Source organism: Chelonoidis abingdonii, chromosome 1 (assembly GCF_003597395.2).
Source record: "Chelonoidis abingdonii isolate Lonesome George chromosome 1, CheloAbing_2.0, whole genome shotgun sequence".
Lineage (NCBI taxonomy): Eukaryota > Metazoa > Chordata > Testudines > Testudinidae > Chelonoidis > Chelonoidis abingdonii.
The window spans coordinates 262,364,127-262,389,590 of record NC_133769.1 but is presented as its reverse complement, the minus strand read 5'-3'; the positions used below and the strand labels follow the sequence as shown (position 1 = coordinate 262,389,590).

The 25,464-nt window shown below is 42.9% G+C and overlaps 1 protein-coding gene across 1 annotated transcript in view; it reads left to right on the top strand.

The window, feature by feature from the left end:
• The window catches only part of COL4A2 (collagen type IV alpha 2 chain), a 242,093-nt gene that overhangs the window by 194,014 nt on the left and 22,615 nt on the right, over positions 1-25,464 (top strand). The window contains exons 30-41 of the mRNA XM_075061499.1: positions 1,369-1,530; positions 2,317-2,487; positions 6,686-6,829; positions 8,821-8,946; positions 9,580-9,761; positions 10,931-10,994; positions 11,360-11,434; positions 14,139-14,246; positions 15,396-15,503; positions 16,678-16,749; positions 17,410-17,535; positions 22,444-22,560. Coding sequence (XP_074917600.1) covers positions 1,369-1,530; positions 2,317-2,487; positions 6,686-6,829; positions 8,821-8,946; positions 9,580-9,761; positions 10,931-10,994; positions 11,360-11,434; positions 14,139-14,246; positions 15,396-15,503; positions 16,678-16,749; positions 17,410-17,535; positions 22,444-22,560 — 1,455 coding nt within the window. The remainder of the gene's footprint in view (positions 1-1,368; positions 1,531-2,316; positions 2,488-6,685; positions 6,830-8,820; positions 8,947-9,579; positions 9,762-10,930; positions 10,995-11,359; positions 11,435-14,138; positions 14,247-15,395; positions 15,504-16,677; positions 16,750-17,409; positions 17,536-22,443; positions 22,561-25,464) is intronic.

The window sequence follows — 25,464 nt, the reverse complement described above, 5'->3', positions numbered from 1 at the left end:
TCTTTTACTTCTATGTCACCAGTTCAAATCTGTCTTAGTTTAGTAGTGAACACAAGTCTTCACTCTTTCATGGCTTTTCAGACTCCTATGGGGGAAAGAATTGACAGTCTAAGCTCCCAGGTCTCCACATGACAGTGGAACCCCTTGCTGGTAAACTCAGCAGGAAGCACAGAACAGAATATGGAATTAGTGCTCCCAGCCACTTCAGATCAAGTTTAAGGCATGCTAGTTTGGCAGCATGGGCCCTGCTCCTCAGAGGCAGTTAGCTTCTTAGCTTCAATTGATTTCAATGGAAGTTAGAAGGTTAAATATCTTTGAGGATCTGAGCCATGGTTCTCTCACAAAGAGCTAAGACCTTACATTTTGTGATGAGCTTTTCAAAGGCACAAATGGGATTTAGGCACCTAACTCCCACTGACTTTCAATGCTAATGGCTGTGTGTGAGCCGAGCCTGGAGAGGCTGCTTTTCACAAGCAAAGCCATGTAAAAGGCACCCTGGGCTGGAGAGTTAAAGGGACACAGCGGTGGATGTCAGTGGTCCCCTGATGGCTTTTAACTATTTAAATCAGTGGTGGTTAAATTGTTAATGCTTCAGAGAAGAAATCTCTCTCTTATTTATCTTGCAAATTAAACTCTCACTTTTGGGCCTGAATTTCATCTCAGTAATACCGATGTAAAGCAAGAGTAACTCCATTTAAGTCTATTGAGTTTACATGGACGTGTAAACAGAGTAAGAGAAAAGCAGACACACTGGGCCTGATTCACTATTGCCTTGTGAATCTTCAATCTTTCACATTGCTGCTGAGTGGGTGTAAAATGCTACCTTTCTGTCCTAGTAGGGGTTTTACACCCACTTTGCTCTCATCTTGCAAAGGAGTAAATGGCCACACAATGCACCAGGCACTGGAAACAGGCCCATTGTGTCTAAGTATGGTTTGAATCTCGTAACAATGACCACAGCATGAACCAAGGAGCCATTGTCAGACTGACTTTGTCCACGTCTGAAAATACATAAATGTTATTTTAGAAATTATGCTGAGTGTTATTTCTGGTATCGGAATACAGGGAATGGCAGAATCATAGAAATGGAAAAGACCTACTAGATCATATCCCTGCCAATGCAGCACTGTTCCGAAGTTGAAGTAGCTAGTCAATTTTCAGTGAAAATTACTAAAAAATTAATAATCAATTTTTTTAATTTGATTTTTCCAAAGTCATCTTTTCTGATGGAAAATAATTAGCTCTGAAATGTGAGTACAGTACTATGCAAGGTATATGCACATTGATTAATAAAAATGTTGTCTAATAAACCTATACTCTAGATGATATTGGAACCCTAGAATTAATTAATTTAGTATGATATTTTAGGAGCTGATGGTACTCCAGGTTTTCCAGGACCCAAAGGACTGCAAGGACCCCCAGGTCCTCTTGGTTTGCCTGGCCTGCCAGGACGACCAGGATTGCATGGATTCCCAGGGCTTCCAGGACAGCAAGGACCTCTTGGCAGAACTGGCTCACCAGGATTTGTTGGTGAGGAATTTTTCCTGTAAACTTTTCTGTCTTGCACAGACTTGCTTTTTCTCATGTTAACCTATAAATGTATGCCTATGAGGGTTATACTTTTTCACTGAGGAGGGATGGTCTTGTGTCTAAGTCACTAGACTAGCTCTTAGATGATCAGGGTTCAATTACTGGCTCTAACACAGACTCTGTGTGTGTGACATTTACAAGTCACGTAATCTCTCTGTGTTTCAATTCCCCACCAGCAAAACGGGGACAAATAATACTTCGCTTTCCCACAGATGGGTTATGAGGCTAACTCCACTAATGTTTGTGAGGTACGCTGCCACCAGTGCAATGGGAGCCATATTAGTATCCCCCAAGACAAGACTGCTGTTTTCTCTTTGCCATTCTTCAGTGCTGCCTGTCTTTCTGATAACAGAGGTTGCTAAAGAAAGCAGAGCTGCTGGAATGGGAAATGCACAATGGAAACAGTGTTTCATCCTTAGAAGACCAAAGAGAAGGCAAAGAAGGGGAAATTTGGATACAGAGTCAGGCTGGATTAGAAGTCTGTCCATGAAGCAGTGTTTGGAGATGTTTGTACGTTGAGATGGCCCCATCTCTTCTGCAATATCAGGCTTTCATTTTTACTAAGAAAAAAGTTTTAATTGTAAATAGTTGCTCTTTGTTCATAGCTAAATTTGCAGATCTGCACTGAGCAAACGGAATTCTTTCACCTTTCTTCACACCTTGTAAAAATGACATTCCAGTCCAAAACCTTGCATCTAATCTTCCTATTCCCATTGATTGTTACAGGTTCACTTGGTGCCAGAGGAGACCAAGGTGACCAAGGTTTTCCTGGTCCAGTGGGCATGAAAGGTCTGGCCGGTGACAAAGGTGAACTCGGTAACAAAGGAGTACAAGGAACACCTGGGGTGCCCGGTCTCCCGGGAATAGACGGAATGCCTGGCTTTCCAGGGTTAAAAGGTAAGATCTTAAAATGATAGATACATTAAGAAAGATACAATAGCTTAGAGCGTGTCTCTGTTAAACAATTTCTCTGCAAGTGTAATTCTGCTTTAGTCAATAGAGTTATGCCCACAGAGAATTTGATTCAGTATATTTCAGAAACACCATAACTGTTCTCCTCGGGCAGTACTTGGCAGTTAAAGCATGAGGGTAGAGAAAGCCTATGAGATAAAGCTCTGTGTGAGAGGGACAATACCTGTTTTTTGTTTTTCCCTTTTGAAAAATAGGTACTATTTACGATTCATTCTTTCCAAAATCCTTTTCTTCACCCCTAGTCCAGTTTATTTCAATGGAATTAAAAGGGTTCTCTCCCTCTCTTTTTTTTTCTCCCCACAATCCCTATTTCAAAGCTTTCACGTGTTGGCAAGTATGCACTTAGCAAGCAATGCCTTCCACAGAAGCGGTCCCATTGAGACAATGTTCAGGTTTACCAGAGCACTTCATTTCACATAGAAAAGTTGGAGCTCTCACTAGCCAATCAAGAGTTCATTGTATGCCAACAATAGGTATCTTTTTATTAGAAAAAGCTAGTCAAATCAGAATTTCATCCCTTGTGGGGTAGGGTGAAGCAAAACACAAGTTGTTCTAAAAGTGTGGCAACAACTTTTTGTCACAGTGTGCCTTGGGGAGGTCATACTCTGCATAGGACTCTCTTTCTGACATTACTTTGGACTTCAAGTCAACTTTCATTCAACAGGATCACTAACCTGAAGAGATAGATTGTGCCTAATGCTAGTACGGGTCTGAAGGTCAGAGTAGGCTATACAAAGCTTCCCTTGTTACCTTACAGCATCCTACACAAGAGCCAGGCACAATAGCAGTCCCATCCTTCATAGATTCATAGACTTAAGGTCAGAAGGGATCATGATGGTCAACTAGTCTGACCTCAGCAGAGAATCGTGTGGCACCTTATAGACTAACAGACGTTTTGGAGTGTGAGCTTTCGTGGGTGAATACCCACTTCGTCAGACGCAGGTAGTGGAAGTTTCCAGGGGCAGGTATATATATGCTAGCAAGCAAGCTAGAGATAACGAGGTTAGTTCAATCAGGGAGGATGAGGCCCTGTTCTAGCAGTAGAGGTGTGAAAACCAAGGGAGGAGAAACTGGTTCTGTAATTGGCAAGCCATTCACAGTCTTTGTTTAGTCCAGAGCTGATGTTGGTGTCAAATTTGCAGATGAACTGAAGCTCAGCAGTTTCTCTTTGAAGTCTGGTCCTGTAGTTTTTTGCTGCAGGATGGCCACTTAAGGTCTGCTATAGTGTGGCCAGGGAGTTGAAGTGCTCTCCTACAGGGTTTTGTATATTGCCATTGCCTGATATCTGATTTGTGTCCATTTATCCTTTTCCGTAGTGACTGTCCAGTTTGGCGATTACATAGCAGAGGGGCATTGCGGCATATGATGAGCGTATATACATTGGTGGACATGCAGGTGAATGAACCAATGATGGTATGGCTGATCTGGTTAGGTCCTGTGATTGGTGTCGCTGGTGTAGATCTGTGGGCAGAGTGGCATCGAGAGGTTGTTACATGGGATTGGTTCCTGAGGTAGAGTTACTATGGTACGTGTGCAGTGTGTGAGAACGTTTCGATTGGCAGGTTGTCTGGAGCAAGGATGGTCTGCCACCCAAGACTGTGAAGTGTGGGATATTGTCCAGGAGGGGTTGTAGACACCACGGTGCAAATAATGTATGGTCACATTAACACCACCCTATATCGAAAACCTACGACCGCTATGCCTAACCTTCATGCCTCAGCTTCCATCCCAGAGCACATCACAACGATTTCCATGTCTGACAGCCAAGCACTAGAGTCAACCACATCTGCTCTAACCCCTCAGACATGAGACCAAACACCTACAATAATCTCCACCAAGCATATATTCTCAAAATACAATACCTGCACAGGAAATTAGGAAAAAAATCAACAGAGCCAGACCGTGTACCCAGAAGCCTCCTATGCAAGGACAAACCCAAGAAAGAACCAAACGGACTCCAACTGGCTCTGATCAATACCAGCCCCCAGCTTAAAACCCCTCACACGGATCATGGGAATCTACAACCCCTTCCTGGACAATGATCCCACGACTTTACAGGTCTTGGGTGGCAGCTCAATTCCTTGCTCACAGGACTCAACCTGCATCTGGAACGGTATTCTCTCGCACAACTGCACACGTACCATTTAACTCTACTCTCAGAACCACTTCAACCATGTAACAAACCTTCGATTGCCAACTCTGCCCACATCATCTCACACGTGCGACACCACCATTTCACAGGACCTAACCACAGTAGTGCACCAACCATCACTGGTGTTTCGTTCACCTGTGATAGCCCCCCCCTGGAAATTTCCACTACCTGCGTCTGACGAAGTGGGTATTCACCCATGAAAGCTCACGCTCCAAAACGTCTGTTAGTCTATAAGGTGCCACAGGATTCTCTGCTGCTTTTATAGATCCAGACTAACACAGCTACCCCTCTGATACTAGTCTGACCTCCTGTGCTATGCAGGCCACAGAATCTCACCCACCCACTCCTGTAACAAACCCCTAACCTATGTCTGAGTTATTGAAGTCCTCAAATCGTGGTTTAAAGAGGAACACCAGAACTGCTCCCAGGAGTGCAAATATCCCAAAGGGGAAAGAAAGGAGGCAAGGCTTCTGTGCTGGCCAGAAAGACCGTGAGAATCAGGCTACATCATCCAAATAGCTGGTAAAGCAGTTGAACACCACTTGCACACCAGGGACCTAGAGGAGGGAGGCACATCCCTTCATGGAGTTCCCTCTGTGGGCACTGCAGTACTACACCATTTCCAGTGACTGCCAGTGCCTTCATGACACAACTTGGCCCAAAATCTTTTAACTTAACTGAATATTCAAGGGATATTTTTTCCCTGTAACCATGTCAATGAATACAAAGAATATTCAGGCCACTTTCCTCTTAGCGCAAAGATCTTACTTTTGAGATACCTTATCTGGTACCAGTTGTCTAACCACAATGTCTCTGGGTTCTAACATGATTTAAAATAGCTTATTGTAATGTGTTTCACCATACTGTTCCTTCTGATGCTGAGCTTCAGCTATCCTTCAGCTGGATCCCTAGCTGAGGAGTGTTGTCTCTGCTGTACAGATTCAGAACTAGGTCATCATACCATTTACACTAGCTGATGACATAGCTGTCACATTTTAATTCATCTTATTCAAGTTCTTGGCTTCTTAAACCTCTGATAACTCTCCGGATGTTACTTTTCTCGGCTTTGGAATCTAAGTTTACACATATTTAAGGGGACAAGGCTTTTAGGCCTAAATTTGAACATGGGACAACAACTCCAATGAAAACAGGCACAAAGATACTTTGCTACTGAAGAGATTGGCATAGGAAAGCATCACAAAAAACATGGGTTTTAAGAAGGGATTTGAAAAAAGGATTCGGAGGGTAGTGGTTATACAGAGACCAGCGGGCTGCTGTAAGCATAGAGGGTGTCCCCAAAGTAGGAGAAGGCAAAAAAAAGGAGAATTTGAGAGAGAAGAAATAGATAAGTGTGTGGAATTAGTGAGACGAAGGCAGAAATGGGAGCAGAGAATAAGGGTCTGACCCAATGCATAGCAAAGGCAATGGAAGTATCTATCAACTTCAATGGGTGTTGGCTTAGACACAGGGGTGGAGTTGAGCAAAGTTTTGAAGGTGACGATGAGTAGATCGAATTTGATGCAGGAGGAGAGGGGAAGCCACTGGAGGAATTTTGGAGGGAGAACTGTGTGCTCAGAATAGCCAGAAAGGAAAATGACCTTAGCAGTGTTGTTTTGGGTACACCAAAGGAAGAAAAGTAAGATAGAGGGCAGTTAGCTGTGAGCAGGTTCCATTTGTTAAGGGAAGAGATGACCATGGCATGGAGAGGGTTTTAGTGGTAGGAATGGAGAAAAAGAACAGATTTTTAAAGGTTTGATAGAGAAGGAAACAACAAAATTTAGCAAGAATATGGATGTGAAGGCTGAAGGAAAGAACATTAAAGCTGTGAGGCAGAGTAATTGGGAGGGTAGGGGTTTTATTAGTAGAAATAAGGAATGGAGGAGCGTCTTTATCTTACAGCTACTCATTTTAGAAAATAGATGAAGTTGGTTTTGGTTTGGCTTTAAATTTCTCTTCCCCATTTCTTTAAAGGTGCTAAAGGTTCACCTGGTATTGGAGGTTTCAAAGGTATGTTAGGCCAGAAAGGAAAACCAGGGCTGAAAGGACTCAAAGGCGAAGTCGGCTCTTTTGGCAACCAAGGTTTTAAAGGTCTACAGGGGGAAGCAGGCCAGAAAGGTATTTATATCTGCATTTTCTAATATTACTGATTGTTTGTGTCTTACATGTGTGAGAGCAAATTCTGCCAGGATGTAAATGCTAAAACAATATATTTTTGACATAGAATTCCTGAGTTAAAGTTACTATCATTACTACAAAGGAGGTCCTGGAAAAGCCCAGCCTTCCTGCACTTAAATTTAGTCCAGGACTTCTTGTATCATGAATGAATGGCAGTTAACATAGCTAACTATAGTACTAGGAATGGAACTAGGTGTCCTCATGGTTACAATAAAGTATAAACACTGTTTTTTCAAAGCTTCAAACTGAACTGGTATTAATTCATTCTGAAAGATATATAAAGAAAATCTCCGGGCTTCTTGTTTATCTAATTCTGACAGGCAGTGGCTTATTACGTTGTTATACCAAATAGTAGTACTTCCTGAGAAGCAATGCATCCCAGTGCATGATTGGTATAAATACCCCCCATGTTATGTGCTATTGTTTCTTAAATAAACCCATTATGAATTGATGGCCTGCAATATCAAAGGTGAGAAGAGGGAGTTTCAAGCTGTTTTTAAGATATAGCTGTGTTAAATTAGTAACATTCTAATTTTTCTTAATGTTGCCTGTTGATCCCTGATCTTGGATAATATAGAATCTATCTGGTAAACATACTTATAGAAATAATGATGGAAGTAATTGCAGCTGTAACAGCAAGTAGAAGAACCAAAATATATGTATTAAAACAGGATTGGCCATAGGTCTTAAGCATTAAGTGTTAAGGGCTTAGAGTGAGGCTTACTAGAAGTTGGCAGTGGGTATAAAATACCATGAGTATTATGTGCTGGACCAAAGATTATGGAATGTCATGAGCTGGACCTAAGATTATAAAACTTAGCAGTACATACCTTGTGATAGTTTAGCAAATGGCCAAAGGAGAAAATTGCTCTCAGGATAACGCATTCTAGATCAAAGAGTACAACTAACATACAGTGCTTCTCTCTGAGTAACCAACAGTAAATGGTATCAGAGAGGTAGCCATGCTAGGCTGGATCTGTAAAAAGTGACAAAGGGTCCTGTGGCACCTTATAGATTAACAATCGTATTGGAGCATGAGCTTTCATGGGTGAATACCCACTTTGTCAGACGCATGATCACATATTATCTAACGCCAAATTTTTCAAACCTTGTTGCCTAAAGTTAAGCACCTAAGTAAAAATGCCTGATATTCAAAGGTGGTCAGCAGCGCTAGCTCCTATTAACTTCAGTGTGGTTTGTGAGTGCTTAGCAACTATGAAAAACAGGCCACTCTTACTTAGACTGACTTTGGGCACCAGGTTTCTCTCGCGTTGTCTGAGAAATAGTATATCAGGGGTCGGCAGCTTCTGGCACGTGGCTCGCCAGGGTAAGCACACTGGTGGGCCGGTCCAGTTTGTTTACCTGCCACATCCACAGCTTCGGATGATCGCGGCTCCCACTGTCCGCGATTCGCTGTCCCAGGCCAATGGGGGCTGCAGAAAGTGGCGCGGGCAAGGGATGTGCTGGCCACAGCTTTCTGCAGCCCCATTGGCCTTGGACGGCGAACCGTGGCCAGTGGGAGCCGCAATCAGCCGAACCTGCTGACGTGGCAGGTAAAGAAACTGGCCTTGCCCACCAATGTGCTTACCCTAGCAAGCCGCATGCCAGAGGTTGCCGACCCCTGTGGTATATGCTCACGTAATTAGACTGCAATGGAATGAACATGCACAAGGGGGCAGAGTTAAGCTTGTACATTCAACTTCAAGTTTTATTTTTCATATCTTCTAGTGTTTTGAGTATGCTGCCTTCATGCTGCTTTAGTCTAGGGTATTTTTTTTTTAATATTTTTTTAGCTGCTGAAGTTTCCATGCTGGCTCCGACTATCGCGTCTGTTAGTCTATAACGTGCCACAGGACTCTTTGCTGCTTGTCTCAATTTATTTCTCTGTAATTTTCAATACAGTACAGTTGACTAGGCTTTATTATTTTTAGGTGACCGTGGGGAACAAGGTCCAGCAGGAAAACCACCAGAGATCATGTCAAGCATGCTGTTTGAGGTTAAAGGTGAGAAAGGAGATATAGGAGACCCTGGCCTAAAAGGAAATTTAGGCTTTAAAGGTAAGAACAACAAAACAATCATTTAATATTCATGATTACTTACCAGTTACTAAGTATTGTTCAGAAGCTTTTCAGTTATCCTCTCCACATCCTTAATATGTAAACACCTCCTGTTGTATTACAGCACAACACAGCTGAGCTGGCAATGAAAACAGAGGGCTTGACTCTCACTGTAACTCTATTGCTACAAGGGCACTACCAGCGTAAGAGCTTGTCTGTCCAGACTGGTAGTGGGCAGTAAGCTAGCATGCTATGGATTTATCCCCTGGCTTGCTACACATTAACTTATCAGACAGACAAGCCCTGAGAGAGCCAAGAGTCAGACCCACTGACTTAAATGGAGTTAGAGCAAGACCAGAATCTTTAATTCTGTTCTGTGCTGTCTTTTCCACAGTCATCATTATTTTACCTTGTGTCCTCAAAGGGATTTTGACATTTTCCTTTTTATAGGTTAATCTGGTAAGAAACTTCTAATGTATGTATGGCCTTAAAATATGCTGTCTCTTTGAATAGTCCTGGCTCTCTATCTCTTTGTCTAAAGACATAGTACTGACCTGAAAGTTCTAACATGGATGGAACTACCTGTCATGTGAACCTCCCTTGATGTTACATTTTGTACTGGTGTTCTTACAGGTAGTAAGGGAATGCCAGGCTTACCTGGCAAACCAGGAGTTCCAGGTTTGCCTGGATCAAATAGTCACATTGAAGGTGAAAAAGGAGACGCTGGTATTAAAGGAGTGACAGGTGTTCTGGGGTATCCTGGTGCAATTGGACCTCCTGGCATACGAGGTTTCCCTGGAACCACTGGAATCAGGGTAAGTTAATGTACATTGGGATTTTTTTTCAACTAAAATGCCATCGTTAAGCTTGGCTGATCTAGGTTTTATACACCACTAAAATTGTGTTGGAACATTGAAATACAAAGATATCAGAAATCAATAAAAATGGAATGTATGAAATGTCCTTTCTGTAAAATGCACTCTGCTATCCATTGTACTCTGGATAGAGTCCTGAGAATGCCAATATGATTTTCTCCTTTTCCTCTTCTCCACATGACCCACAGTCCAGCCATGGGCTTTTCACTGATGTGGGGCCCAAATCCTCATTGGGGCTTCTCAATTCTGCTACTGAATCTGCTAGGAAAAGTTGGTCTTACTTCAAGCTTGCCCTTCGTGATGGGGCTGATTGTGCCACTACCAAAACCCCCCCATTTTGCTGTCCAATTTCATGAGCAAGAGGCCAGGTCAGAGAATCAAATCAGTCTCTTTCACAGAAGTAGGTTGATCAACGCTAAGGGCTTATACACATTAGTGCTTACTTTGATATTAAGTGCTAGTACAGACAGTGCTATGTTGGTGGGAGATGCTTTCCCGTTGACATAGCTACCGCCGCTCAGGGACGTGGAAGAATTATGCCAATGGGAGAGGTCTCTCCCATCAGCATAGAGCGTCTGCACTAGCACCGCTACAGTGGCACAGCTGCATCCGTACAGCTGCACCACTGTAGCGATTCTAGTGTAGACTAGCCGTAACTCTCATTTACCAGCAATTTCTGTGCATACTTTGTTAACAAAATAAGTTACACTTGGGAGAACTCCACTCACAAAGGGCCTAACAAGAAAAATCATCCACTACGCTTGGTTGTATAGGGCAGAATCCTATGGTCCCTTCTTAAGTAAACTCCCCATTAGACTTCAGTGGGAGTTTGTCTGAGTGAGGACGGCAAGATTTTGCCCAAAGAAAGTGAACTATATCACACAATTCATGTTCCCAATTTTAAAGGAAATAGTGCTTGCAAATTCAGCCTTTCATTATTATTGATGTAGTCTGGCTACATCAACCAAAGGAATCAATTATAAAGTGCTAAAGAAATTCAAAAGTGTAAGTATTTTGGCATTTTATAGTGTTTCAATAGCAATGCTGTTTTAATGACTGAATAAACGTTCATTCTAATTAAATACTGTCCATTTTTAACCATATAATAGGGTGAAAAGGGTATTGAAGGAATCAGAGGTGATCATGGTAGACTTGGCCCTGCTGGACAAACTGGTGAGTCTGCTTCTATCTCATCCATTGAGCCATTTGTACTATTCTCATATATAAACCTTCATATACATTGTATGAAGTCCTTCATATAGGGTCTGATCCAGTGCCTGTTGTGCATTGGATCAAGTCCAGATAGTCTTGTTTAGTTTCCGCCTTCTGAGAGGCCATGACTTTTTTTTTGCATATCTCCTTCTCCTTTTTTGTTTTTGTTTGTTTTATCATCATTTCCATTGTAGCACAGCTAAGCTACATTAGTGAGTTTTCCACTTTTCTCTGAAGGCTACAGGTTCTTCAAAACACTAATAAATTGAATTTGTATTCAGAATTGAAGTCCAGTCTCATTCTGTGTTTATTTCTGCTTGAAACAGGTGATCGAGGAGATACTATAAACTTACCAGGGAGCGCAGGTCTGAAAGGAGAAGCTGGTGAAACTGGATCATTGGGTATTCATTTCATTGACCATCAGAATTGTTCTTTATATATTGTTTTCACATGTCTATATGTTACAATCCGTGGAGGGTTGCTTATAGGGATGGGGAACTCATTTGTCTGAACTCCCCAGCACGCTGAGCTATTCAACATGTCCCACTGCAGTAAATGCCTGGGTGAAACTGGAGTAGTGAGGAGTAAGTGGTTAAACAGCCTGATAGCTCCATGTAAGGGTAAGTCAGGATTTGGCTTTTAGTCCTAATGCACGTAGAACTCTCACTAAAGTCAATAAACATTTTGCTTGGAAAAGGGGTATTGTGTGCCTCCAGGGACTACAGAATCTGTCTCATAGTCCCCTTATCACAGTGCTTGGAGATATACAGTTGTGTTACATTTTCCACATCAAGATGAAAGTATGCAGCATCACCTCTTCGCTGAGAATGTGAATATGCTGCACTAAAGTGTTAGACAATATGTATAATCAAACAGCATACAACTAAAAAATTACATTCTGCTTTGTAATGGCATTTCTGCCACTGACATTAGTAGGATCGTTATTTGGCCCTAATTGTGCATGGTGGAGAGTGCTGAGCCTACCTCTTTTTTGGACTAGTCTAGGCTGAGAAAAATAGTAGTGTTTTAAAACCAGAGTTGACCAGGATTTTTAAACAACACTGTCATTGTCTTCACTAGAAACTACGCAGTGTTTAAAAGCATGTTAATTGACATGGGTCATCTAACACATTTAACAACATGAATTATTTTCCCAGGCTGGGCAAGCTCACTGAGGGGTTGTCTAAACTTAAAACACTATAGCAAAGCATCTGTAGCAGTGCAGCTTCACAGCGCAGGTTTCTCCCATTGGGGTAGGAAATCCACCTCCTTGAGGGGCAGTAGCTTATTAGTCAACAGAAGAATTCTCCTTTTGACCTAACGCTGTCTACACCAGGGATTAGGTCAGCATAGCTATGTCTCTTAGGCGGTGTGGATTTTTCACACTAACATTACCCAGGGTACAATCTGGAATGATAAACAGCTGTGTCCCCTCAATTGTCCAACTTGGGGTGTCTTTTACACTGCTTCGCTGTGAGAACAACCACTTCTGGTCTGCTCACACACAGCATCCAGCATGTAAATCACTCCCAGCCATGGGTGCAGACTCCATGGGTGCTCCAGAGCTACAGCTCCCATGGAAAATTAGTGGGTGCTTAGCACCCATCGGCAGCCAAGCTCTCCCCATCCTCCCCAGTGCCTTTCGCCCACTGGCAGCCCTGCCAATCAACTCCTTCCCCTCCCTCCCAGTGCTTCCCGCCCACCACCATCAGCCATTCACAGGTGTGGAGGAGGTGCTGGGAGGGAGGGGGAGAAGTGGGGATGGGGCACACTTGGAGGTGGCAGAAAGAGGAGGAGGAGGAGCAGGGCTGGGAAGAAGCGGGTGGGGTAGGTGCTTGAGGGAAGTGCAGGGCAGGACCTGGGGCTGAGGGGGCGTTGAGCACCCCCCAGATAATTGAAGCTGCCGCCTGCGTGCCCAGCAATACTATATGAATGCAATAGCCAGCCACCCATAAAGTACACTGCATGTCAACACCAGCAAACTCCTAGTTCCAGAGTTTCCTCCAGAAATGTGCATCTTGTACTGCCCAGCACCCTCCTGGACAATACAAGCTTGTACAAAGTCCGTCATTCATTGTTAGAAAATGATATGCACAAATCTTGTTATCTCAAAGGAGTTTCTCAAACACATCAATCCAAACATACTGGTTTAGATAAAACAACAAAATACATTTATTACCTACAGAATGATAGATTTGAAGTGACTACAAGTAATGAGGCATATAAGTCAGCTTGCTTACAAGGAAATAAAAGGTAGAATACAACTAACACCTAACTTAACAAGCGACATGAATACAAAGCAAAGGGGTCTCTCACCACATGGTCCACCATTCTAACTGACTGAATCTCTTTCAGCCAGGATCTCCCCGCCCCATGCTCAGCCCCATGTATTGGTAATGTTATATCAGGGATCAGCAACCTCTGGCACGCTGCTCGCCAGGGTGAGCACCCTGGTGGGCCAGGCCAGTTTGTTTACCTGCTGCGTCGGCAGATTCGGCAGACCGCAGTTCCCACTGGCCGCAGTTCTCCGTCCCAAACCAATGGGGGCGGCGGGAAACGGCACGGGCGAGGGATGTGCTGGCTGTGGCTTCCCGCCACCCCCATTGGTCTGGGACAGCGAACTGCAACCAATGGGAGCCGCGGTTGGCCGAACCTGCCAACGCGGCAGGTAAACAAGCTAGCCCGGCCTGCCAGCTGCGTGCCAGAGGTTGCCGACCCTTGTGTTTATATAGTGGAATCTTATATCTTTACTTACAGTGTTACCGCACATACTTTATCAGGACAATGATTAGGAAATCATGAGTTTTCAAATGATACCTTACACAGTATGCTGTGTACAAATTTAACATAGTCTTGTAAAATGGGTGAATGCAGGATATAGACAGCCACACACCCCTGAGAGATGTAGCTATGCCAATGTAAGTTCCCAGTGTAGACCAGCTCTGAGTGTGTTGTTTATGCAATGAGGCAAGGGCTTTCTTAGGAATCCTGCCTCATTCACTAGGCACCTTCACATTCAATTATTGTTGATAATTATTCAAATATTCCTGGCGTATATATGATGATTGTTTAGGGAATCGATTGTTAACATTTCTGGTGTTGCAGGTGTGAAAGGAACCAGAGGATATAAAGGTGAAAGAGGTGATCCTGGTTTTATTGGCATTGAAGGCCTAAAAGGCACCCAAGGTTTTCCTGGTTTAAAAGGGCAAAAAGGTGAAATATTTCTTACATTCTGTCTTAACTATGCAGCAATTCTAAGATTAGGAGTAGAGTTGGTTTGGAAAGTGCAGGAAAAAAATCAAAGTTTTTATACAAATGCTTTTCATTGAAATTTCAAATTTTTGAAAAATGTTGACCACTCAGTAAGCTGGTCAAAAACTGTTTTTTTAAAAAATGTGAATGTTTTCAAAAGAAAAATTTATCCTCAAAAATTCATATTCAAATTTTTTAGATCAGCTGTCATTAATTAATCTAATTAAGATATTGATGTGCCTGTTTACAGTAATACAGTCACAGTGCAATGGTGTTCAGTGTACAAGAAGGGATGAGAGTATTTGGATGATACCCAAGGAAGGGAGCATTCTAACACTTGCACTTCCCTCTAATTTAAATGAGATACAAAATGCCCCAAAGGACCTTCAGCCATGGTATTTCGAACGAGTTCTTTTGGCTGACTGTACAAGGGAGATAGTGGTCAGATTCTGCTCTGGATCCAAATCAGCAACTTGAGAAATCTGTTACCATTAGGTGACCATGAAAAAATGTTGCTCCATATATTTTTTATTATTAATTATTATTATTATATTGCCTAGAAGCCCCAACCAAGATCAGGGCCCCATTGTGCTGGGTACTGTAGAAATATGTAATGAGAGACAGTCCCTGGCTCAAAGAGCACTTACAGTCTGAACAGACCAGGCAGACACAGTGAAAGGGGAAACAGAGGCACAAAGAAGGGAAGTGTCTTGCCCAAGGTGGCACAGAAATTAGTCTAAAATATTCAAATTTGTTTTTCTAATAGCAATAGAAACACCCACCACTGTCTATGTCTGCATTTCTCAGCTAGCTGGAGGCATGAAGTTTGCAATTATAGTAAAACAATGCATTTTTTTTTTTTTGCTGTCTCATACTGTCCTTTTTTGGGGGAAGGTGGGGAGAAGGATGTGTGTGTTTCTTTCCCCATAGCATATTTCAAACTAGCTCTTTATTTCATAATTTTGATGTAGGGTACTTTGTTGTTTGTTTATCCATAAGGCTGCCCATACTGGCTACCAGAAAACTGAAGGTAGTATAGTCGATGTTTTATGATATACAATAGGATCGATTTCATGGACACCCAGAATTAATTATCTGTTTTTCCTATAGGCTTCCCAGGGCTGGTTGGACCACCAGGATCACAGGGAGACCCAGGTATTCCTGGATTTCAAGGTGAAAAAGGAAGTCGCGGATGGCCTGGTTTAGCAGGACAAGCAGGTTATAAAACTATTTTAATTAAGCCATTTTACTCTAAGTATTTCAGTATTGTGCATTTGGGGCAAGGAAGAAAGAGGATCATTAGCACTTCAGATCTCTGTGTCTCTTCCCAATAAATGCTGGTTTTCTATAAAGCTCAGATGCATAAATGTAGACTTATATGATTTGATTTTTCTTGCATTATAAGGATCCTTGCATACTCACATTGACTGTAGGGGGAGTATTTGATATGTCAAGAACCTAATTTACAGGAACTATTTTAATTTCTCATGATGGTTGCAAAACAAATTAATTTTCAACAATGTGAGCAACTTTTTCCAGTGTAGCAGAGAGTAATATCATTTCATGCAGCGCATTAGATAGTGAGCAAATAATCTTACATAATCATCAGATGCAGTAGATGTTTTAGCCCATGAAAGCTTATTCCCAAATAAATATGTTAGTCTCTAAGGTGCCACAAGTACTCCTCATTCTTTTTGCAGATGCGGTAGAGTTCACTGATACTGAATACATGGCTTGGAAAGTAACTGACTTATGGCATGCTACACTGACAGCTTTGTTGTCAAGATATAAATAATATTAATTACCAGATCAAGGATTTCCCCCATGTCCCTTAATAAATTAAATCATGTAAGTTTTCATCTCCAGGCATGGGGCAGAAAATGCCCCATTTTGAACAGCAGCAAGCATTAGGCATTTTTCAAATTGTTTTTTAAAATCCCACAGCGATTTTTTTTTTTTTCTCAAGAGATCCTTGATACAGAACTTGAAGGATGTGTGGCCACCTTCCTGTTATCCTGCTTTAGGGGTTACAAAAAGGTATAAAGATGAATCCTATCAAAGCTAGGATATTAAGAAGATAATTAATGGAAGGTTTGTTTTCTTTTGTTTGTGTTGGTTCTTGGTGTAACTTTTACTGGTTAGATTGGAGCTGCTTCTATGGTTTTACTGGATAATAGAAAAATAGATACATTTACCAAGGAAAATACACAGTTAGGTTTGTAATAAGCATATACACTTGTGTGTAAATTCAAATCATAATACAATTATTTTGTGGCTACCTTAGGAACAGGAAGCTACATTTTCAGCCAAATGCATGTTTTCTATCAACCAAAGAATCCTACCAACTCATTGAACCTATGAATAAGATAATCATGAGTAAAATGTTTAACAGGTTTACCCGGCTTCCGAGGAATCAGTGGATTGGATGGTTTGCCAGGAACTAAGGGCTTGCCAGGCTCCCTAGGTATGTGTGACAATCTCAGGCTATGCCTTCACTACCCGCCGTATCGGCAGGTAGCAATCGATTTCTCGGGGATCCATATATCGCGTCTCATATATCAATCCCCGCACGCGCTCCTGTCGACTCTGGAACTCCACCAGAGCGAGCGGCGGTAGCGGAGTCGACAGGGGGAGCCGCGGACATCAATCTCGCCCCGTGGGGATGGTAGGTAATTCAATCTAAGATACTTCAACTTCAGCTACATTATTCACGTAGCTGAAGTTGCATATCTTAGATCGATCCCCTCCCCTAGTGTAGACCGGCCCTTATTCTGTCCTTTTATAAAAGGTACCAGGTTATTTTGGCTATTCCATTATAAATTCCATTTGGGATGGGTTTGTAAGACAATTTCTTAATACAGTCATCTGAAATTTAGCATGTGAACAGTAGGCTCTGATGGACTTTGTGTGGATATTCAAGGATTTGGCCAAACTTAATATATCTTAAATGGTGCAACCTATTCAAAATTGGGTGATTAGGGACAAATCTTGAAATCATAATCCCTTTCCTTTTGGCAGGTTTAAGAGCCTTAATATTATTTTAATACAGTTTTCAGTATGTAATATAGCAGCAATATGAAATCCTGAGCTATTTGGCAGTTTACTATTATTAATTCCAAAACAGGTCCAGATGCATATGGGACTGAAGGTTTCCCAGGTATTTATGGTGACAAAGGGGAAGCAGGTGAACCGAACACTATTGAAGGCCCCAGAGGAGCGCCAGGTCAGAAAGGAGAGAGAGGCAATCCAGGTCAGTGTTTAGGGTGTTGTATTTTTTTATTATTATATACTGGAGCATGGCAACTGTGCTAGCATACATTCTCACCCAATGCAATTTAAGTTACAGCTGTTTATAAGAAATCTACAGCCAGTTCACTCAGCCATGGCCCTGCTGCTGTAGCAGCTAGTCCGGGTAGCAGTTGTCAATCTATGCCAAGTATTAACTGTATTGAAAATTAGAGTTTTTCATTATTTGTCATTTCCAAGTCTCCCACAGGTGCTTCAAGATTATACAGAAGTATGATGTTTATAGGGCTATTGTTACACTATCTAGTGCAGGGGACTCAAATACATGGCCCGCCATAGGCGCCGACTCCTCCAGCAGTCAAGCTCCCCTCCTCCCCAGCCCCTCTTCTCCCTCCCACCCCAGCACACCGTGTCCCTGCTCCTCCACCTACCTCCCAGCACTTCCTGCCACCAAACAGGTGTTTGGTGGCACTTAGGACTTTCCAGGAAGGAGGAGCATGGAAGAGGTGGAGAGGCAGGGCCAGGGTGGGAATTTGGGGAAGGGGTTGGAATGGGGGGTCCTCATGGACTAGATGAGCAATCTGATGTATGAAGTTCAGCATGTATGATTCTTTGCTGTGAGTAATTGGGAAGAATTTTTGTTAAAAGTGGCAATATATTTTGTATGAATAGTTACTTTAAAAAGTTCCTGCCATTACAACTGTGTTGATAGACGTAGTGTAGGTCATCATCAGTGTTACTGACCACATAAGGAATAGTTACAGGTGTTTATTAAAACCCCCCTTTCGCATTACAGTTTTTAAAAAGTTAAAACACTGATTTTTAATAGCATACTACATTACTCTTCATGTTTTTCATTTTTGACTACACTTCTGTATCATTGTATGAAAAGGTTTCAGTGATGCGGCCCTCAGGCCAATCTACTTGCCCTCATTTGGCCCTTGTGGTGATTTGAGTTTGAGATCCCTGATCTAGAGGGTTCCAGTTTTGCCAACTCTTGTGATTTTACTGCGAGTCTTGTGATATTTGATGTTTTTCTTAAAGCCTCAGTGTCACAGTTACTGGGCTACCTGCACCTCTGACCACTCTTGGTCTCTTTGAGTGCACCCCTCAGTCTTGAGCCTCAAACTGCTCCTCTCTTCTGTGGTGGAATCATGCAATTCTCCACTCTCGGACTGGGCCCTGTGCTACGAGCCCAGTTGCTAAGCATGATTGCTTCCACAAGCCTAACTTGGGTTCAGTACCTGCAGTTTGTTCCCCTCCAGGAGCTATGAGAGAGGTATCCAGTGACCTGACAGCCTGCTTAAAGCAGAGTAGTATTAATTTAAATCAGCAGCATTTCGGAGAAAACAAGTCTTAAAACAATAAACCACTCTACATGCATGCTTGCCTTTCCCTAAAGCAGTGGTTCTTAACCTATTTGTCATTGTGGGCCACATGGCCGCAGATTGAGAACCACAGTGCCCTCTCCCCCCGAACCTTCCCCACAGCCTCCTATGCCCAGTGCCTCCTGCCCAGAGACCCCTCCGCAGAATGGAGCCCTGAGCAGAGGGCAGGCAGCAGGGACCACAGACTCTGCTGTGTGGGGCCAGGTGGCAGCCCCGACCCTGGACCTAGCTGTGTGGTAGGGCAGCTGGGTGGCAGCCCAGACCCTGACTCTGTGGAGCAGCCCTTGGACCCCAGATCCTCTCTAGGGCCGGCCGGCAGCCTTGCCGTGCTGGGAAGCCTGGAACCTGGACCCCGTGCTCAGTGGGGGCCTTTAGCATACAGCTGGGCTGCAGCTTTTTGTTAATTGGGCAACAGGTTGAGAATTGCTGCCCTAAAGCTTAGCATTCCTTGGATCAGTGGGAGGTCCGGTCTCCCTTTTCTGACACCCGCCCTGGACAACTCTTCACAATTGACCCCTCCTCGTTGTTAGGGTGTCCATTTGATTTCTAAGCTCCCACTCTGGCAAAACAAGGATTGCATCATCGGAGTCAGGCTGTAGGATCCTTAAAGCTAATAGCCTGTCCCGTTGACTTTTCAAGTGTATGCCAAGATGTTCTTAGTATTGCCTTCCTGTTTGTTCTTATCACAGCCCTGTTGAATTAAAGCAATATAGGCACGTAAAATGTTTCTAGCTTTCCTGGTTGCTGAGAAAAGCTTGAAAATGTGACCTGAGTGCCCCTTAAACACTCAGAAGCTAGAAGTCATATAAAATACTGATTTTCCCACTAGTAGCATTTACACCAAAGGAATAAACACTTTAATATTTGTAAACATTGATTATTCTGTTTAAAGGTAAGTATTATGTAGTCTTCTGAAGTTGTTAATGAAATCAGTATCATATGGAACTATTTTATTAAAAGGAGAGAAAAACAGCTGGTACATCTAGTAGCTCAGCGGATGAGTTGCTTTTTTTTTTTTTTTTTTTTTTTTTTTTTTTTTTTATTTTCACTTCTCTGACATCAAAAAGTGGCCCCCTNACCAAAGGAATAAACACTTTAATATTTGTAAACATTGATTATTCTGTTTAAAGGTAAGTATTATGTAGTCTTCTGAAGTTGTTAATGAAATCAGTATCATATGGAACTATTTTATTTAAGGCATAATAGCACAATTCTAGCTGATCAGTTCTCTCTCCATGGATAAAGTGTGTTTTTTTTTTTTTTTTTTTTTTTTTTAATTTTTTTCACTTCTCTGACATCAAAAAGTGGCCCCCTGCCAAGCCCTCTTAAGGGTAGAAACCTCACCCCATTTTAACTTCCACTCTCATAACTGCCCTTCCATGAAAGCCCACTCTGTCCATAAATTAATCTATGACAATAGCTGTATAAACTAGTTAGTTGTATGGTTTGAAGACTTTCCAAAGGTTAGGGCCTGAAATTCCCACTGAATTAATCAGGCCCTTAGTTCTTTTCCCTACACCCTGTGATGGCTGTAGCTCTGCTTCCTTCAGGAAACGTTCAGTTATACTCCGCTTTCTTGTAATCACTAAGATACATTGTGCCTTCTCACCTTTAAATGGTGTTATTTAGCTAATTTCAATCATGTTTGTTAGTGTCAGTTGTTTACTAACGAAAAAATAGATTTAAAATATTTTCATGGCTTTCTAAGACTATTTGCAATAGTATTATTTTATCCCACTTAAATGGATAGTTTTCAAGGAGTTATGGCCCACACTACCACCACTTAAAAACCTAGGATCTGTGGAGAATGTCCTCTGGATTCTACATATCTCTATTTTTAATTGACCCTGAAAAATTAAAAGAAAAGAATCAATAGCCACTGATTTTGTAGGACATTTGGTACAGTGGTGTTTGCTCTTCTGCTGCAGAGCCAGTGCGTTTCAAGTACTTGCTAGCTTGGAGCAATATTTATACAATAGAGCACCTGACACATACAAGAATATTAGCATCCAATATGGTAAGAAATAACTAACTATCCATACCTGCTTTGGAACTGGTAAAAACAAATGTTATATCTATCTTAGAGCCTCATTTTCAGAGTGCTGAGTGTCACACTGCCTGGTACGGGACACAGCTAAGAATGCCAATATCATGTCAGAGTGCCAGAATACAGGGCTTATGCCCCAGACTGGTGATGTACTCTATCATAAGATTTCACCAAGCCAGAAACAGATGTGTACTTCCAAAATACGATACTAGTTATTATGAAGCCACAGATAGTTCCCATCAACAGGGGCGGTTCCAGGCACCAGCACACCAAGCACGTGGTTGGGGCAGCAAGCTGCGGGGGGGCGCTCTGCCAGTCGCCGCGAGGGCAGCAGGCAGGTTGCCTTCGACGGCATGCCTGCAGAGGGTCCGCTGCTCCTGCGGACCTCCCGCAGGCTACCGCCAAATTCGCGGGACTGAGGACTTCCCAGGCAAGCCGCCAAAGGCAGCCTGCCTCCCATGCTTGGAGTGGCAAAATACCTAGAGCCGCCCCTGCCCATCATGCCCGCTAGCCCCTCATGCAACACCCAGAAAAAACAGACTTCTGTGATCAATGATGATTAAAACCAGAAATCACATCATTAGGTTCTTCCAGCTCCAGAGAGCCAGCCACTCAACCCAGGTCAGAGTATACTTCACATCTTACCCCAAAACCATGCTGGTAGTCAATCCTTTAGTAAACTAAAGGTTTATTAATATAAAAAAGAGAAGAGAGTTATTAAAAGATTAAAATGAATCATATACATTACAGTTGATTTCAGAGTCTGTAGATCAGGATAACAGCAGTGATGTTAAATATCAATAAGTCTCTCTGGTCCATCCCAAATATTGGGGCCCTCACTCCATTGGTCAAAGCTCCCTTTGTTAGAAATCACAGCCCAGAGATGTGGAGCAGGAATGAGGCAAGGAGGTAATGTTACCATCTCCAATTTATACTCCAGTCCATGGGCATGGAAAAATACTGGCGCAAACATCGAGCTATGCATCACATGTTCTACATGCCCTGCTGAATCACTGGGCCTCCATTGTCCTCAGGAGGATCCCATTGGAAGAGCTGATTCTCCTTAATGGCCCGTCAATACCATGGCTGGCTAGTCTTAATGTAAATCTGTCTTATTGGTGTTACCCCAGAACACGTTTAGTAACAAGCATACAGTAAAATGTCATAACTTCACATGTAGTGGTGATACACACATTTCAACAGGATAATAATACTTAGCAGATTATAACTTTTCCAGTGATATCTTACAAGGCATGCTTTGTACAAGATTTATCACGGGTATGTAACGTAGTCTGCACTATTGTTGTCACCACTCTCCTTTTTTATGCAGTGTCACACTGAGCACCCATACTTTCATCTGAAGTTAATGGGACTACTCGACATCTCTGAAAATCACAGAGTACCAAGTCTGGTTCATCTTGTAATTTTTGTGCTTTTTTTTCCTGCGGTATTAATTATGTCATTATTTTCCTTGCAGGGGAACGAGGCCCAATTGGTGACCTAGGGCCTGATGGAATTCCAGGCTTTCCTGGAGTTTCAAACATATCAGGAATACCTGGTGATGTGGGTTCTCCAGGTCTAGATGGAGTGCCAGGTAATACATGCCATGTGTGCATTAGCAGATGAAGAGCGAATATTTAAACACAGATGTTTAGCAATGTTTGTCACTGTTATTTATATTAGCTCTAATTAAGTAAAGCATCCCAAGTGCTTTCCAAATCAGGACCCTAATTTTGAAGAAAACTAGTGATATAAAATTGAGATAAAACGATCCTTCCACACACACCTGCAGAGGTGGTCTGTCCAGGTTATTGTTGAATTACAGTGGTGGGCTTGCTTTGCAGATAAACAGATTCAGTGTTCCAGGGTTGAGTAGCAACTTTCAGAAGCACTAATTCATTTATATTTTTTTAAAATTTAATATCCCGGAGGCTTCCAAGTCTGTGACAAGCTTAATTTAAACCAGTGAAAAAATAATCACTTAAAATTGCTCACAAAACTTAAGTGAGTGTATTGAATTGAACTACTAAAGTTATTTGGGCTGTCAAGTTTGTATTGTGAAAACACATTCACTTTTCTGCTCTACAAAAATTGCAGCTGTTGGTCCATGAGCCCACCTTTTTCTCCTACACAAAAGAAAGACCAGAATAAAACCATGGTGCAATGACTCTACAGGGATATTTAGCAGCGCCTCCAGTGACTGCCAGGCTTCTACTTTGTTATTTAGACCACATCTACACTTCTGGCTAATTCTGCACTGCTGTGATCAATGCAGCGGTGTTGATTTAGCAGGTCTGGTGAAGGCATGCTAGATTGATGGGAGAATGCTCTCCCATCAATTTGTGTACTCTACCTTCCTGAGAAGTGTAAGGGAAATCGGCGGGAGAGTGTCTCCCGTCAACACAGCACAGTGAAGATGCCAAGGTAAGTGAATCTAGCTACGTCAACTTCAGATATGTTATTCACAAAACTGAAATAGCATAACTTACATTGAATTACTGCAGTAGTGAAGACCAGCCCTTAAAGTACTCCAACAATTCAAACTTGGGTGCCTGAGTTAGGCACATAGGCCCAGATTTTTGAAGGTATTGGTGCACTCAGTGATGCAACACCTAATGGATAAGAAGTCTAAATCTCATTTTCTAAAGGGATTTCAGCACTTAGGAGCTAAAATCCTATCCAGTATCATAGATTCCAAGACCAAAAGGAACCATCTAGTCTGACCTCATGTACAATGCAGGCCATAAAACTTCCCCAAAATAATTTCTAGAGCATATCTTGTAGGAAAACATCCAATCTTAATTTAAAAATTGTCAGTGATGGAGAACCTACCATGACCCTTAGTAAATTGTTCTAGTGATTAATTATCCTCACTGTCAAAAATGTATGCCTTATTTCCGGTCTGAATTTGTCTAGCTTCAAATTCCAGCCATTGGATCTTGTTATACCTTTCTCTGTCAGATTTAAGAACTCATTATTAAATATGTGTTCCCCATGTAGATTCTTATAGACTGTAATCAAATCACCCCTTAACCTTCTCTTTGATAAGCTAAGTAGACTTAGCTCCTTCAGTCTATCACTGTAAAGCATGCTTTAATCATTCTTGTGGTCTTCTTTGAACCCTCTCCACTTTATAAACAACATTCTTGAATTGTGGGCACAAGCACTGGACACAGCACTCTCATCAGTGCCAAGTACATAGGTAAAAAAGACAGTTACTCACCATTGTAACTGTTGTTCTTCGAGATGTGTTGCTCATATCCATTCCAATTAGGTGTGCGCGCGCCGCGTGCACGCTCGTTGGAAGATTTTTACCCTAGCAACACCTGGCGGGTCGGCTGGGCGCCCCCTGGCATGGCGCCGCTATGGCACCAAATATATACCCCTGCCGACCCGTCCGCTCCTCAGTTCCTTCTTGCCGGCTACTCCGACAGTGGGGAAGGAGGGCAGGTGTGGAATGGATATGAGCAACACATCTCGAAGAACAACAGTTACAACGGTGAGTAACCGTCTTTTCTTCTTCGAGTGCTTGCTTCATATCCTCCATTAGGTGAATCCCAAGCTTACCTAGGTGAGTGGGTTCGAGTTGAGAAACTGCAGAGTGCAAGACTGCCAGGCCAAAGGCCTGCATCATACTGGACTGTTGTACCAGGGCATAATGAGAAGTAAATGTGTGTACCGAGCCATGTAGCCGCTTGACATATCTCCTGGATAGGCACTCGAGCTAGGAAGCGGCGACGAGGCCTGGGCTCTACGGACTGTGCGGTACGTGGCCCGAGAGGCGTGAGCAAGGTCATAGCAAGCCCGGATGCATGCCGTCACCAGGACGAAATCCTCTGGGAGAGACGGGTGTCCTTCTCATCCGGTTCCTCCGCAACAAAGGTTGGGACGTTTTACTGAAGGACCCGTGCGGTCAAAATAGAGGCAGTGCCCGACGGACGTTCAGGTGCAACTGTTGGTCCTCGTGATGCATGGGGCTGGGAAGAAGACCGGGAGGAATATGTCCGGTTAAGTGAAAAGACGAAACCATCCTTGGGAGGAACGCAGGATGCGGGCGTAGCTGCCCTTGTCCTTGTGGAATATCGTGTAAGGCGGGTCCACATTAGAGCCCGAAGCTCACGAGACTTCCCTAGCCGATGTAATGGGCTACAAGGACGCCTTTTCCACGCTAATTATAGGAGGGAGACAGGTCACCAAGGGCTCGAACGGGGGGGCGTAAGTCCTGCCAAAACTAAATTGAGTCCCAGGCAGGGCGGTGGCGTTGCACCAAGGGGAAAAAGGCATTCACCCCTTGAGGAACCTCGAGACCATAGAGTGGGAGAAAACGAGAGTAAGTGCCTTCTCCGGGTGGAGGGTTAGAGAGACCGCTAGGATGTACTCACAAAGATGATAACGGAGGCCCTGCTGCTTGAGATCAAGAGGTAATCTAAGTATCGCGGGGATGGGAACACCCCGGTAGGATGGCTGCATTTCCGCTCCTGAACCAGCTAGAGAGAAA